General features: G+C 39.1%; 1 protein-coding gene across 2 annotated transcripts in view; it reads left to right on the top strand.

Moving 5' to 3' along the window:
- The first annotated feature begins 2,305 nt into the window (after positions 1–2,305).
- PPP1CB (protein phosphatase 1 catalytic subunit beta) overlaps positions 2,306–15,598 on the top strand; it is a 44,299-nt gene continuing 31,006 nt past the window's right edge. The window contains exons 1-2 of one of the 2 annotated variants that reach the window (XM_059188729.1): positions 2,306–2,456; positions 2,676–2,815. In XM_059188729.1, coding sequence (XP_059044712.1) covers positions 2,764–2,815 — 52 coding nt within the window. In that variant the 5' untranslated portion in view covers positions 2,306–2,456; positions 2,676–2,763. Of the gene's footprint in view, positions 2,525–2,675; positions 2,816–15,598 lie in introns of both variants that reach the window. The other variant, XM_059188730.1, reaches the window with a different exon arrangement.

Here is a 15,598-nt window from a genome sequence, read left to right as displayed (position 1 = left end):
CATTTTTAACCCACTGAGCTACCCAAGTGCCCCTAGCTCTTTCATTTTTATACTCGCCCTTTCCTTCCCAGGGTTCCAAAGCACTAGAAAACCTGGAGGAGGGGATGTCTGCAAGCAGTACTCAGGACCACTCTTTAGTCCCTTCTGACTCCCACAACTCTGCTGGGACTGGCCTCTCTTTGCCCCACTTGTGGTGATTTCTCTTCAGATGCTTACTTTCTCCTTGTGTAATAGAATTTCTTTTGGGTGTCCTGGTCCATTCAATATGCCTGTATGTATTTAAACCCTAATTGTGGCCAGGGTTCAAAGTTCTTTTTCATGGGATTCATGTGCCCCATGAAAACTGGAAGATAAGCAGTCACTTACTTGTTCCCAAGCATTACTCTTTAAGAGGCTCATGGAAGAGATCTGGGAAAGTGACATCCAAATTCACAGCTTGTGTATTCCAGTCCCAGTACCAACTAAGCTAGAATACTTACTCTACTTGCAACTGATCTTTCCCTGGTTGCTAAAAAGCTTAGGATTATTTTTGTGGCCTATCTCTAGCAAACCAATAGTACCTTACACCATGCACTTTGCATTCAAAACTGCTGACTTTATTTTACCTTTCCCAGTTTATTTTCTTTTGTCCTGTTTTTTTTTTTCTGTACTTATTTTTAATTTATTCTACTGCGTATATTTTCATAAGCTACCCTAAATCCCTTCTTCTGGAATAAAACAGGGTATAAAAAATGTTCTTTAACAGAATAAGGATTCGATGAGCCCTTTCTTCATGCCTAAAAGCTCCCAAGATGAACTGGCAATAAAAGTCCGTGAAAACTACTCCAGACAGGATCACCACCTGTTCTATGCTCACCATCAACGTACAAGCTAAATTCCAAAATCGAAGAAAAGTTAGAAGAAGAAAAAAAAGGCATTAGGAAATCCTTGCTCTGTAAGTCATCTGGGCCATTATAAAGCACTTGATTGGACAAAGCGCCCTCCCTTGCCTTCCAAAACAACAACAATAACAACAAAACAAAAAGAAATCCCTATGATTTCTATTTTCCAAGTTTGTGAGATAGAACATGCATATTTAAGCAACTCAGCTTACATATACCAGGAGGGACTATATCACAATTGTTAAGAGTGCAAACTCTGGCACTAGGTGCCTGGGTTTGAATCCCAGATCTGTTAGTTACTTGTGTAATTTGGGGTTACTATCTAATCATTCTGTACATCAATTAATCCCGCAAAGTAGAGAGACTGGTACCTACCTCACGGGGCTGATTTAAGGATTAAATAGGATAATGTAGAAGCCTTAGAACAGTGCCAGAGCAAATACAGGAATCTCAATGTTACCTAGTATTCATGATGTGTGCGTGGAAAAGCACTGCCTTGAGCCTGGGAATGCGCCTTGTGAGAGTTTCTGTACAAATACCTGAGGAGTGAGTAAAGACCTTTATCTGACCACCTTTAAGGACAGGCCAAAAACTCTTGCTTGCCTAGACTGTTCGCATGCTACTCTTCCTCCTGCCTTTTTAGAGGCAGAATTATGTGGTGCATAGAACAGCTGGGCAACCAACCTTTCAGAACCTCCATGTTTCTTTGTCCTTCTCTTCCACGTGCCAGATAATCGATGAGTCTACCTTGTAGAAGCTTATAATCCAGTGTAGGAAATCCATAAACAGTTACAAGGGAAGATGATTAAGCAATATAATGGAAGTAAGAACAAAAAGGCACTGGGGGAAAATAGTGTGCACATAGTGGACGGAAATGAAAGATGTATGGAAGCAGGATACAGAAGGTAGAGAGCAGTACCCGTGTTAAATATTATTGCTGACCGTTCCAGAGCCCACTTTAAAATATTAAATCCAGGTACTTGAGCACCTAGCCTGGTGGAACGATATATAAAATCCCTTATTTGCAATGTCAAACTTTTCCAGCATAGTAACCCCTTCTGGCTTCCCAAACACAAACACATAAACTTGGGTTTCCAAGATGGACAATGTAGCCCACGTTTCCCGCTTAACGGAAACATGAAGAATTGCTTGCAAAACTAGGGAAGGAAGCCAAGAAAAGAAAAACGAGGTGGGAAAGGCCCAACAATGCTGCCTGCGGAGCGCGCCGGCCAGGGAGACTGAGAAGCGGGAAGGTCAGAACTGCCTACGCGCTCTCGGCTTAATGGGAGATTCCCCATCGCAGCAAACGCCCGCCAGCCTTGGGGCGCCTGCGCCGCCGCGGCGATTCGGCGCAGTGGGAGTGGCGAGGGAGGGCGACGCACCTGCGCGAAGGCTGCAGCGGCGGCAGCGGCGGGAGAACCGAGTCCAGTGCGATTGCGCGAAGGCCGGGGCTGTCGGCGGGGTGGGCCCGCGGAGGCGTGCGCCGTGCGCCTGCGCGCAGGGCTGCGTGGCGCGGTGGCGGGGAAGGGCGGTGTGCAGTGAGTGGCGCTGCGGGTGGGGCCGTCGGCGGCGCTGGTGAGCTTTGCGGAGTTGGGCGGTGCCGTGGAGGAGGAGGAGGTGGTGGCTGGGTCTGACGCGGCCCGGTTCGTGGGGGCTCCACTTGTTTATTTATTTATTTCTCGCGTGTGCCTCCGACTGCACGCGCGCTCCACTACTTGGTGGGGAGGGGGTGGGGGGAGGGCCCGGGGAAAAGGGGGAGTTGGAACCGGGGTCGAAACGCCGCGTGACTTGTAGGTGAGGGAGCGCCGAGCCGTCGCCGCAGCCTCCGCCGCCGTGAAGCCCTTGTTCCCGCTGCCGGGAAGGAGCGTCTGGTGCCGACAAGATGGCGGACGGGGAGCTGAACGTGGACAGTCTCATCACCCGACTGCTGGAGGGTGAGTGCGGGGCCCGGCCGGCCGCGGGGAGGGGGCGCCCCCTTCAGCCCTCACTCTCCCTCCGCCGCCGAAACCCGAGGGGACCCGGTTCCCGCTCCGCGGCGGCAGCAAGAGGAGGGGGCGAAGAGGCTGCTTGGCCGGGGGGGAGCGGCCTCCAGGAACACGGTCCGTGGGAGGCAAGGAGAGAGGGGCTGTCCCCGCGGGTGGGGGGGCCCGGCCGGGCCCGGCGGAGAGTGTCCCCGCGGACCCTCGGGGACCGTCACGGCGTCGCCCTGGCCGGGAGATGCGAGGAGCCCAAGGGTGCTGGGTGACCCTTCCCAAGGAGGGTGCGAGGATGCGAGCTTCGGTGCATTGTATGTCCGTGGAACGTGTATTTCTTCTCTGTTCTCTTTGTGCATTGCCCTTGGCTGCCTCCGATTCTTGTTCCGGGAGTGAATTTTATAAAAACCTCGTTGAGACAGTTGTTGGATGTCTTCTGCATTTTTACATGATGCTGTGGGACGAACTCGGTTTAAGGATACGTTAACATTAGCGGGAGTTGAGAACCTATTTATTATTTGGCTTGGGAAAAGAAGGAGTAAAACAGAAGTGTTTGATCGAGCTGAAGATGTACTCGAGAAAGAAGAAATATGTAAACGCGTTTGCTGAAGGCATTTAGCTTTCGGGTTTGAGCGGGATTTAATTTCTGCACAAACTTAGAAAAGGTCTATTGTGAACGCTCTTAGGTTTAAAAGGCATTTACAAGTCTTTGCGGCTTTTGAAGTTTCCGGGTCGTTCTGTTTTTATTGAACAGTTTTATGTTGGGGTGGGGGATTGAGGGAAAAGGAAAAGATGGAGAGGCCGGGATAATATTCAGAGTTAATCGTAGTGTTCTATCCGTGAATCCCTTTACTCTAAAATTTGCATCACCACTAACTGCTTTTTGAGTGTGTAGAAAAGAAGATAACCCTTTTAGAAAATTTAGTCTTCTCTGGAGTGCATAGGCACTTATTTATTGCTTCAGATTACCTGAAGGTAACTGTTTACAACAGGAAAGCGCAGTATATACTTATATTTGTAAATTCATCAAAGAAGATTGTATTGGGGGGGAGCGAGCTAGTTCCTTTTTTCAGTGGACGTTTCGGTATCTCATCAGTTCAGTGTGTGCCCCTTGTGTAACAAACTACAGTTTATTTGCTCCAGATGTGAAAGCTTTGCAGCAGTCTTAAGACTGGATAAGAAGCAAAGTTTTGCCAGGAACTCTTACCTTTTCCTTTACTATCAAGTTATTCCTGGGAGGCCCCCTGGTGCCTGTAGTCAGTGTTCACTGCTTAAGACTTGGACTTTAACAGCTGTGAACATCTTGCTGGGTCTGTGAGATATTTATTATGAAAAAAATTGTATTTTGTAATTGTGCATTGTTCCAAGAGGGAAAGAAAGCCACTTAGAAACTTTAATGTCTAGGTAACTTTGGGGAAAGTCCAGGCTTGATTTGTAAATTTAAGTATTTTGAAAGTCTGGTGTTTGCATCTCAACTTCTTTCCTTTTATTTTTCATACTTACATATTTGTATACTTTATATGCATAAAACAGGAGATGTTTTTAAATGTTTGATCTTTAATTTTTTGAGTCAGATGCACCTTTTTCTTTTTAATGATACTCAGAAACTTCACTAGTGGCTTATTAAGTTTATTGGAAGAAAGATATGAAGGGAAAAGGATATGCGGAGTGATTCCATTAGTTTTGTGAATTCAGATTAAATGATTGGTTCTGGTTTTGGATGATGTCCCCTCCCACACCCTTTTTTTTTTTTTTTTTTTTTTTGGGAATGAGAAATCTAGTGGAGACTTTTCCCATTTGAAATTTGCAAGCATTTATTGACCTGCTTTATGCTAGTCACCAGGAATCCAAAGAGAAAATAAAAGGAGCTCCCAGGCTAAAGCGAATTTCTGGGCTTTTCCAGCCTCCTCTCCGTTCATATATTCAGCACACTCCCATCGGTAGAGTTTCATTACTTACTTCTTAATCCAAGGAGGTATATTTAGTTTGACAGTACCTCCTTGGAATTCTTAAATTCTGCAGACTCCTTTTCTTTTCCCCTTTCAAAATCTAGACCTATTCAGAGACATCCAGAACAGACTTGGATTTTCTAAAAAGTAGTTACTTTTATTCTTCAAATAAAATTTTTTTATCTGCCTTGGTTTTCAGTGATGTTACTTGCTCATTAAATTTAACTCAGATTGAAATGATGGTATTTTGTAAAGCTGTCTAGCAGTGTAGCTACAGTTAGTTTTTTTTTTTTTTTTTTTAAAGTATTAAATAAACATGTAAGTTAAAATTCGGTCAGAATGCCTCCACATTAGGGGACATCAGCAGGACTTCATCTCATTTTAAAATGTTGGTTGTAATTCCAAAACATGCTCTTGATTTTTTTCATTATATCAAATTGCCAATCAGCTGTAACACTTTCAGTGACCATATTTTATAAGTTGCTTTGTGTTTTTTGCTTTTTGAGTGGGCATATGTAGTAATTTCAAAGTGCCTTTAGAACATTTAAAAATTTTCGTCATTTAATGCAAAGCACTGTACTTATTTATTGTGTGAATAGTGCATATTCTTCCAGTATAGGATTAGGTTTTACTTGGTACTAAAAGCCAAAGATGCTGGCCATGCTATCCCCTGTAGTGACCCTGTTACCACATTCTTGTGGCTTATAATAGTGCTCTTGACTGGTTCTTTAAATTAAATCTAGTTCCTTTGGGTGTCCTAGAAAACCCGGTGAAAGCTTTTTACTTTGATCATTATTCCAAAAGGAGTTAGGATGGCATTGGGAGTATAGCATAATCACCTTGCAAACTTTATTCACATTAGAAATGTTGTGTTTATTTTGGGAGGAGGTGAAATGAACTGAGTAGATTGATGCCTTTGGGAAGAGGATAGGATGAGAAACTGCTTCCCACTAGCTCTGTTCCCAACCAAACTTTATCCAGGTGTTTAAAACTCGTTTGGGGCACCTGGGTGGCTCAGTTGGTTAAGCGACTGCCTTTGGCTCTGGTCATGATCCAGGAGTCCTAGTACAGAGTCCCTTGTTTGGCTTTGTGCCCCGCAAGGAATCTGCTGCTCCTTCTGACCCTTCCCTTCTTGTGCTCGCTGGCTCTCTCCTTCTCTCTCTCTCTCAAATAAATAAATAAAAATTAAAAAAAAAAAAACAACTTGTTTGTACCAGTTGATAATTAACACATGCCTGTTATATGTATCATATGTTGTTATGTATATCATATGTGTATATATACTTTGTATATATGCCTGAATTTGTGAAACTGATCATTTCCTTTCTTGTGGATCATATTCTAAAAGTTCTGTTAGGCTGAGACAGACTAAGCACATAAGAAGCTTCCTTACATGTCCTTTTGAAGGTTAAAAGAAAGAATGGATTTAAATGAAATAGATTAATAAAACCACTTGAAAGCTCTCTTTTTAAATAAAAATTTTATTGAGATATAATTCGTATACTGTGTAATTCACCTATTCAAAGTGTATAATTAAATGTTTTTTAGTATAGTCACAGCTGTGCTGCCATCACCACAATTTTAGAACATTTTCACCACCACCACCCTCAAACACAACCCTGTTGTGATTAGCCAACACTCCTTTTTTCCTTTCAGCCTTCACCTAGCACTAGGTAACCACTATTCTTCTGTGTTTCTAGGATTCTGTCTGTTCTAGACATTTCATATAAATGAAAAACATGTAATATGTGGTCTCTTGTGATTGGCTTCTTCTCATGTTTTAAAAATTCATCCATATTGTGTCATGTGTCAGTATTGCATTCCTTTTGTGGATGAATGATATTCCACTGTATTAATAAACCACATTTTATTTATTCATCACTTGGCAGATATTAGAATTGTTTCCCCTTTTTGACTATTGTGAATAATACTGCTGTAATATCTACAGGTTTTTGTGTGGGCACTTCTTTTGGGTATACAGCTAGGAATGGAATTGTTGGGTCATACAGTAAGCCTATATGTTTGCCTTTTGAGGAACTGCCAGACTGTTTAAAGCCCCTCCCCCCCCCGAAATTAAGTTGTTTAATTATGAACCAGAAATCTAAAGTTTAGATGATTTGAAGGAAGTGCTAGTCTAGCTGCTCCTGGCAACCTCAGCTTCCTCAGGGAAATTGTTGTGTATAGATCCAAAGCCAGGTCTGTTAGAAAAGAGCAGTTTGGGGAGTAGGGAAGATCATCTGAGGAATACTTTCTCTCTCCTGTTGCTTCTTCCTGGATAAGAAGGTAGAGGATATATAAAGGAGAAACATTTTTAAAAACTGATGCGGAAATTAGGTCTGTTTTCATTTTGTTATTTGAGTGCAGAGCTGGAGCTTTTCTGATAAATAATTAAATCCAAGATTTAAATTCATTAGGATTTAGAAATCTGTTTACATCTGAATCTAGAGCTAGGATTATATATTAAAATTTAGGATTAAGGGGAAGATAGCAAATTGTATCTAGTGGGCTTTTTTCCCCCTCTACTATCTTACTTTCCATGTTTACTATTTAATGGTGTTGACATTCGGAGGCATGTGTCCTCAATTCTAACAGAGGTAGAATAATATTGTCATATATGTTGAGATATCTAGAAATAATAACTTAAATCATTTAAGTATTTCTGAAACAAAGGTTATCCTGGAAGACTTGGAATATAGGGATGCAAAGAGAAGAAATGGTTTGTAAATGCAGTAGGTTTAGCAGTGGTGTGGCAGTAGATGATGGGAATTCTCAGTTGAATTTTTTAGAATTTAATTTTGAGTGGATACAAATTTATACCCTGGCAAAAAAGTCACTGCCCTTCTAGCAGCTGTAAGTAACCCTTTCAAGGCCTACTTTCCCTGGAAACATAGAGGATCAGTGAATATAGGAAGAAGAAAGTCATCGGGGTCCCATCTCTTTTCTTGTACACCCTCAACCTTTCCCCAGGATTGAATTGGATTGCCTTCAAAGTCTTGGTTATTAATAGGTGGAATGCAATTTTTTTTTATACCTCATTTTTTGAAATACACCATACAACAGAGGCTTTCCATCTGTTAGATAAAATTGAAAATGCTTTAGTGGAAATTGTCTTTATTCTTCACTTAGAGGTAGAAGAATAAAAATACAGAAACTCATTCTGAAGTCAAGCAAGTATAAATAACCAGTAGCCAGTCTTTTCCTAGTGATGGAAGAATTCAGTCCCTGGACTAGGTGGATACTTGTAATGCAGTAGAAAAAAGTAGTAAAAGGACAGTGACAATGGCCCTTTATTCTGCCTTTACTCTGTTCACATGTCTAGCAGAGTGATTTTTGAGGGTGTATATATCTTCCTGAAAATCCCTGGCCTCAGGGCTCTTTCTACTTTCCCAAATTTACCTCCATCTGTGCAAGGACAAGTAAGAGGTCTTTATCTAATTGTAGGAACATTGCCCTAGGATCGTGATTATGTGCCAACACTGTGTAATTTGGAGGTTTTGATACAGTTTATTTCACCGTAAGGGAATTTCATTCCCAGAATGTTCATCAGAATATCCCTAAGTTCCCCATCTAGTCAATCAGAGGTTGACCAAAGCATTTTCTTGCTTTGAGTATTTGTCTAACACCACTTTAACTTTTCCCCTAGTTTTACCTACTGTTTTCAAGATTGAGAGAAATCAAGTTTAAGGACATCTATTATATAGCTTTCTTGAATGTTATAATTCAGTTATACCGAGTTTTTATTTCAGTTAGTAAATTGAGAAGGAAACTTCATAGGTAACTGTAGGTTTCAACTATGTTATTTGAATATTAAATAATTGAACCAAAGTAATCAGAGAAAATGACGAGGCTTCTGAGAGAGAGAAAGATTATATTATACAGTGACCATAAGGAATGTATTTTATGAATATTGGGCCTTAACTGCAGTAGCTAATCCTGAATGATAATCAGATGTTCACTCAGTTATGTATTTGCTCAAGATACATTAGTATTGATACAGTGGGAGGTCATGTTTATACTGGTTTAGGGTACAGGTTCTGCATGTATTTTAATTTTAACCCTGGCTTAGTTTCTTCTGCATATTGGGGATGGTATTAAATATCTACTTCCATAATATATCTTTAGAGACTGAACAGATAAATCACTTTGAACAATTCATGGTACATAATAAAAATTCAGAGAGTTAGCTGTGGTTACTAGTATAAACCTGAACTGAGAAAGAGGTAATAGAGGACTTATTGTACTGCTGAGCCCTGAACATGCCTCATAGTAATTTTTGAGAAGACTACTCTGTGTGAGGATCTAACATTTATTTTGTCCTCTATATTATGTTAATTGCATACAGCCACCTTTGTCATATATGTGTATGTATGTGTAAAACATTTCTTTCCTATTTCCGTCATCCAGAGTTTGTAATCTGGTTTGGCATACTAGTGTTGGTGTTGAGGGACAGAGATACTTCTAGGCAGAACACGGTGGTGAAAGGTAATTTAAGAAGATTTGTTGTATGCCTTCTTTTAGCTAGGGACTAAACCAGTGGGTTTCAAACTTTTTGAGTCCAGGGACCACTTTATACTACTAAAAAGAATAGAGGACAAGAGCTTTTATTTATGTGGCTTAATGAGTACTGTATTAGAAATAAAACAATGTTAAAATATCTATTTTTTAATGCACTCATAAATAATAACCCATTACATATTAGCATAAATAATGCTTTTTAAAAAAACAAAAATAGTGATAACTAAATCTCTCTAATGTCTGGCTTTATAGGAGTTAATTATACAGGTACGGGGTTGGAAAATGAAGGAGTATTTTAGTAGTAGTCTTTTTAGATCATTGCGGGTATTTCTTTCATGTTATATTAAAAATCAACAAGTGGTAATTTCTTAAAGCTTAGTTGTAATGTGGAATCTGAAATATCGGTGAGTTTTTTTGTTACTTTACATGAAAATCCAGTGATCTTGCACTTTAAATGTATCTTACACATTCTTTGTCGCATGCATTGGTCATTTGGAAATACCAGCTAAACCAAGTTATTCAGATGTTCAAACGTTGACACATCTGACACAGTATTTAAAAAATCATAATTGTTAATACTACAAGATACCTGAAGAGTCTTTAAGTATGGAGAAGCTGTCAGATTCATGGGATTAGGTACAAGGTTTCCAAAATTTTAATTTTCACTTGAAAGCTTGGGTTTTATCATTAACACAAATGCTGTCACTTGCTTCCCTTGATATGACAGGCTCACTTTGTTCATTTTCAAGAGTATCTGTTAAATATCTAAGTGTAAATAACTATAGTTTGTCAGTTGTGCTTTACGATAAAGATCTTCTCTGAAAAATGTGGCTAGATTGGCTTGGAGCTAAAACAGTCACACTAGTGCTTTTCTTGAAGACCTCCATTGCACTTTGGTATGTAGCAGAAATGCTCAGGGATACTTTCCATTTCATTATACAGAATATTAAAAAGACATACTCAGCAGTGGAGATTTAATAAAACTGGTAATTTTTATTACTTGAGGGCATTCTTCAGTGAAACCGGACTTTTTGTTTCACTGAAAAGTGCATGGCAGTGAACGCCGTCACGACTACCACTACGGTTTGGCGCCACTGCTTTGGTTTGTACCAAGGTGCTAGCAGTTTTGTCCACCATTATTTTGTACCATGCAGTTGTCAGTGTGGTAGAAAAGGGGAATAACACTTTGATCCTATAGAGCTAGGGTACTCTATCTGTGTTCCTGAAACATCTGGCTCTCACCTATGTCTGTTACTTTTCTTTATTTTTTTCTCATTATTTGTTTACCAGTGTATCTGGAATCCTTCTTTAACTTACGGTTATTCACAGACCCTGTTGAGAATTCATGAAAGCCATAGGCCTTCTCAGAAAAATATGTTCATGTATATACACAGTAGTACAGTTTGAGGTATTGCACAGAGCTCCTGAAGGCCACATTAATTATTCCTATCAGGAGACTTCAATTGAAATTATGACAGCTGCCGAATTCATTCACTTAAAACCCAAATTCCACATTTTAGCCACTTGTGAAAATTTTACTTTTTTAAATTTTTTTACTTTTTGTGGCTTAAAGGGAGACTTACGTGCTAAATAATGGTGAAATTACCATTTCGTCCTACGGGAAAAAAATTTGGGAAATTTAAGAGGTCTGGATTTAAGTTAACTTTGCTTTTGATTTATATATATCCTTGAGTAATTTGGAGGGGACAGGGTAGGGTAGAGTAAGTGTGAATTAAAATATTAAAGGTTAATGAAGATTACTAAGATTTCGTGGGGCAAACATGATAGTAGTGGGGTTGCTTCTTTTTTCCTGGCATCCTTTCTATCTTAGAGAAGACAATTATTAGAACTTGCTGGAAAAAAATAGCACATGGTTATTGAAACATAAAATTTAATTTATACAAACTACGCATAAAAACCACCTGTATTTCACATACCATTTGTAACTTAAAAGACCTGAATTGAAAAAGTTTTTACGCAAATATGAAATTTGAAATATAACGAGTATAATTTGTGTAATCATAGGAAGAGCGGATTTCTTTTGGGAGAAGATTGTATCTTGTTTAATTGAGGTTCGATTGCAAGTGTTCATCTGTTAATGCTGATCTGTAATAAGATCTTCGTATTTCATCTTGGAAGGTATCTTTTAACACAGATAGGTACTGCCAAGTACTGATATCAGTCCACAAACATATGATTTTAGTTAATGATTTTAGTCATCATTTGGAAAGCGTTGATAGAATTCTATTACTCCCCTCTTGATACTTGCCTTTTAGCATGTCATCATATTGCACACTAATCAGTTCCACTAGAGGGCTAGGTAGAAGCTCAACTACACAGTTAAATAGATGTTGATATATTTTCCACTAGCATTGAGATCTAAAGAATGTTGTTAGAACTGTGGTTTGAGCTTAGAAAATATATTCATTGCAAATCTATGAGGAAATGAATATCCTGTTTTTACTTTTGACAGCACTGGGAGTGTATAAAGCAGCTTTGACATTTGCTTGTGATTCAGGCAGCATTAGTTATCAAAATGACTTACCACAGTATATGTTTTGCGTGTAAGTATTTTTTGCCTTACATTTTATATTGAATTATTAGGAAACACCATCAGGTTTGCAACAAAATCTTAGTTTATAAAACTCCCTGTAGTAGTGATAGTGATTATTGTCATTCAAAAAAATTTCAGTATTGGCCCTGAGCTCAAAAAAATTAAAATAAAGCTGTCACTATTAGGCCATCATACTGCTGTGTGGTGAGGCAATTCAAGATACTCAGTTTTTGGGCGCCTGGGTGGCTCAGTGGGTTAAGCCGCTGCCTTCGGCTCAGGTCATGATCTCAGGGTCCTGGGATCGAGTCCCGCATAGGGCTCTCCGCTTGGCGGGGAGCCTGCTTCCCTCTCTCTCTCTCTCTGCCTCTCCATCTGCTTGTGATTTCTCTCTGTCAAATAAATAAATAAAATCTTTAAAAAAAAAAAAAAAGATACTCAGTTTTTATTTCTGACAAATAGCCATGGAACTGAGAGTGGTTAAGTTCATGAACATTACTGACATTCACTAGTGATACCACTGGTTCAACAATACCTGATCAATTAAAATATCTTTCTCTTGGGACACTTGGGTGGCTCATTCAGTTAAGTCAATTTTGGCTCAGGCAATGATCTCAGGGTCATGAGATCCAAGCCCTGCACTGGGCTGGGAGCCTGCTTAAAATTCTCTCTGCTTCACCCTCTGCCTCTCCCCCCTAAAAAACAAAAACAAAAAATTGAATGCCGTTCTGCTGATCAATTGCTTCATAGACTATAGACACCTTAAATTTTCATAAGCTTTGTAAAATTGTCCAACTAGGTTTTTTTGAGTTCCATTTGTATTTTTGCCACCATCACTTTTTGTTTTGTTTTTTTCTTGGCTTCTTGAAAAAAAGGGTTTTTTTTACCTTTTTTTTTTTACCTTATTTATTTGTCAGAGAGAGAGCAAGAGAGAGCACAAACAGAGAGGAGCAGCAGACAGAGGGAGAAGGAGGTTCTCCGCTGAGCGAGGAGCCGGATGTGGGGCTTGATCCCAGGACCCTGGAATCATGACCTGAGCCCAAGGCAGACACTAACCAACTGAGCCACCCAGGCTTTTCTCTTGAAAATAATTTTTGCCTGTAGTTCCAAAGAGACAATTCATAGATGCTAACTTCAGTCACTTAATTCAGTATTGGCTCCCCGAATAAGATACAGATAAGTATTGGTAATATCTGTGAACTCCCCAAGAGCCAAAGAAGACCACTGAAAATGCTTTGTTTTGTTTTTTTGTTTTTGTTTTTGTGTGTTTTTTTGACTGGTTATTGATGTTGCTGTCATTGTCCTCAACATTTCAAGAACTGTTTTTAAAGAAAGGTTAATAGTCTTAAATAAGTTTATTGTCTTGGGACATATTTCTTTGGCTTTTCCAATCAAACCTGATTTCATTAACTCACCATTAGTAAATGGCTTTTCTCTCTTGCTAACACATGAGCCAGTTAGAAACTTCACTTTGGTTGCAGTCTCATTTTTATTTTTGTGAAGAGATTCTGCTTTGATGAGATTCTGTTTAAAATTTTTAAATTTTTCTGATTGTTGCTTTCTGGTGAAATGGGGATGTTGTGATGAGTGCTTATTCTGGTAATGTGAACATACATATGTACATATTTTTAAGCACAGTTGTAATATTACAAATACAATGGGTAGCCATCTAATTCAGTAACAAAATAATCCACACTCCAGTGTGCTTTAAAAGTGTAACATTTGCATTCTATTTTTCTGATTTGACATGATGAGGATGCACTGTAATAAAATCAGAATGTTGCAGTACTAAAAGCAAAATATTGCAATACAGCAACAAGCATGACACTGAAGACACTTTTGAGTTATTACTGTATCTCTGAAATTTGTAGTACCATAAGCGGTGTGAAGTGGGGGAATGCTCAGTCTCCGAGTCTCCCATTGTAACTAATGTACTCTGCCATTGTATGACAAAAGTGCCCATAGATAATACATAACGGTGAGAAGAAGAAAAAAAAATAACAAGAGTTGTTCTGTTCCAGTAAAATACTATATGTGGACACTGAAATGTTATATAATTTTTATGCCTTTTCTCCATTTAAAAAAAAAAATAACAGCTCACAAAACCAGGCATTGGGCTGGATTTGATCCTTGGATCTTCGTGTTTTCCCCCTTTCCTGATGTAAATGTGATTTTGCAGAAAGATTACCGATCAGGAGGAGATTTTAATGCTCCCACCAAAATAGTGTGACTGATTGAATTAGGACTGGTAAAATATTGGGTTAGGGCCCATAGTGTTTAGGCCTTTGCAAGGTATTCTTTAAATTTCTTTATATATAATCATTTGAATCTAATGTGTGGCCACTAATCATATTTTGTGTCCTTTTCTATATTTACTTGAGCAACCAACCTAGGAAATGTTTGAGGGTTTCAATCTTTGAGAAAAGATAAGCACCAGTAAGCTCAGCAGTCACTCTGGCTTTTATCCTGGAGGTATAGGGGAATAGATCCCAAACAAAAAGCGGCACTTTTACTGGATTAGAGGAGAGATGGATGTCTGAAGTCATTAAAACAGTTGATACATAAATCTGAAAGAGGAGAGAATTACATAAACTCTAACCCTAAAATCTGTAGTCTGGCCCTCCTGAAGTCATTGACTGACTTTTAAGGTACACACGTGCAAGAGAAGATTCTAAGAAACCCGGAAGAAAACAGTAACTGGAAAGCTAAAATTCTGGGTAGAGATTCCAGTATTACCCTAGTGGCAGAGGTAAAAATTGAAGACTGCCAAGTTAGGCTATATTACACTCTGAGGTTTCTGTTGATACCCCATCATGGCCATTCCTTCAGATTGACCATAGCCCTTAAGAAAATGTAAATCATTGTCACTCTACCTACTGCTGCTAAAAAGAAGATTGTCATCTAGAACTTACACAGTTTTCATTCATTCAGCAAAATGTACAGGACATTGCTGACAGGCTTAACTGACCAAAAATCAAGAGGAAAAAAGGGAACAAATCCATTGATAATTCGGATGTTAGAATTATTACTGAGGGACTGTAACTGATTTAATATGCTCAAGATAAGAAGTGATGGAAAATTTTACCACAGTCCTGGAAACTTTACAACTAAGAAAATACATGAGCTAAAAATGAGAATTTGAGAGTTGGGCTTGTTAGCACACTAGAAACAGGCAGTAGTAAGCTAGAAAAAAAAAGTTGTATAGAAATTATATAGTGCTGAGAAAAAAATGGAGGGGAAGTAAAGCAGGAGATAGTTGAAAGGCTTAGCATGCATAATGGGGGAGTCCCAGGAGGAAAGGAAATACAGTCTGGAGGTAATACTGACCAAGGTTTTTCCAAAACTGATCAAGACACCAAAACACAGATTAAAGAAGCTCTGTGGATTCTGGTAGCAAAAATACAAATAAAACCTTGTTGAGACCCATCATAGACTTAACTGTTAAAAATCAAGAAAAAGAATATCTTAAAAGCTGCCAGAGGAGATAAGTCAGTACCTTTAGGAGAGCAATGATGGTTGATACATCACTTGGAACTATAGACACCAGATAACAATAGAAAAGCCTCTCAGTCTGCTGAAGGAAAGGAAAGAACGCTGCCTAGAATTCTAAATATACTGAGCATGTCCTTCAAAATTGAAGGCAAAATGAAGACACAAATGTTGAGAAAATGTATTGATTTGGACTGGTACTAGAAAGTATTAAAATTCATGATGAAACAAAATCCCAGA

This window comes from Mustela lutreola, chromosome 9 (genome assembly GCF_030435805.1).
Source record: "Mustela lutreola isolate mMusLut2 chromosome 9, mMusLut2.pri, whole genome shotgun sequence".
Taxonomy (NCBI): domain Eukaryota; kingdom Metazoa; phylum Chordata; class Mammalia; order Carnivora; family Mustelidae; genus Mustela; species Mustela lutreola.
The sequence above is the reverse complement of the archived record's forward strand: the minus strand, read 5'-3'. Positions and strand labels throughout refer to the sequence as shown.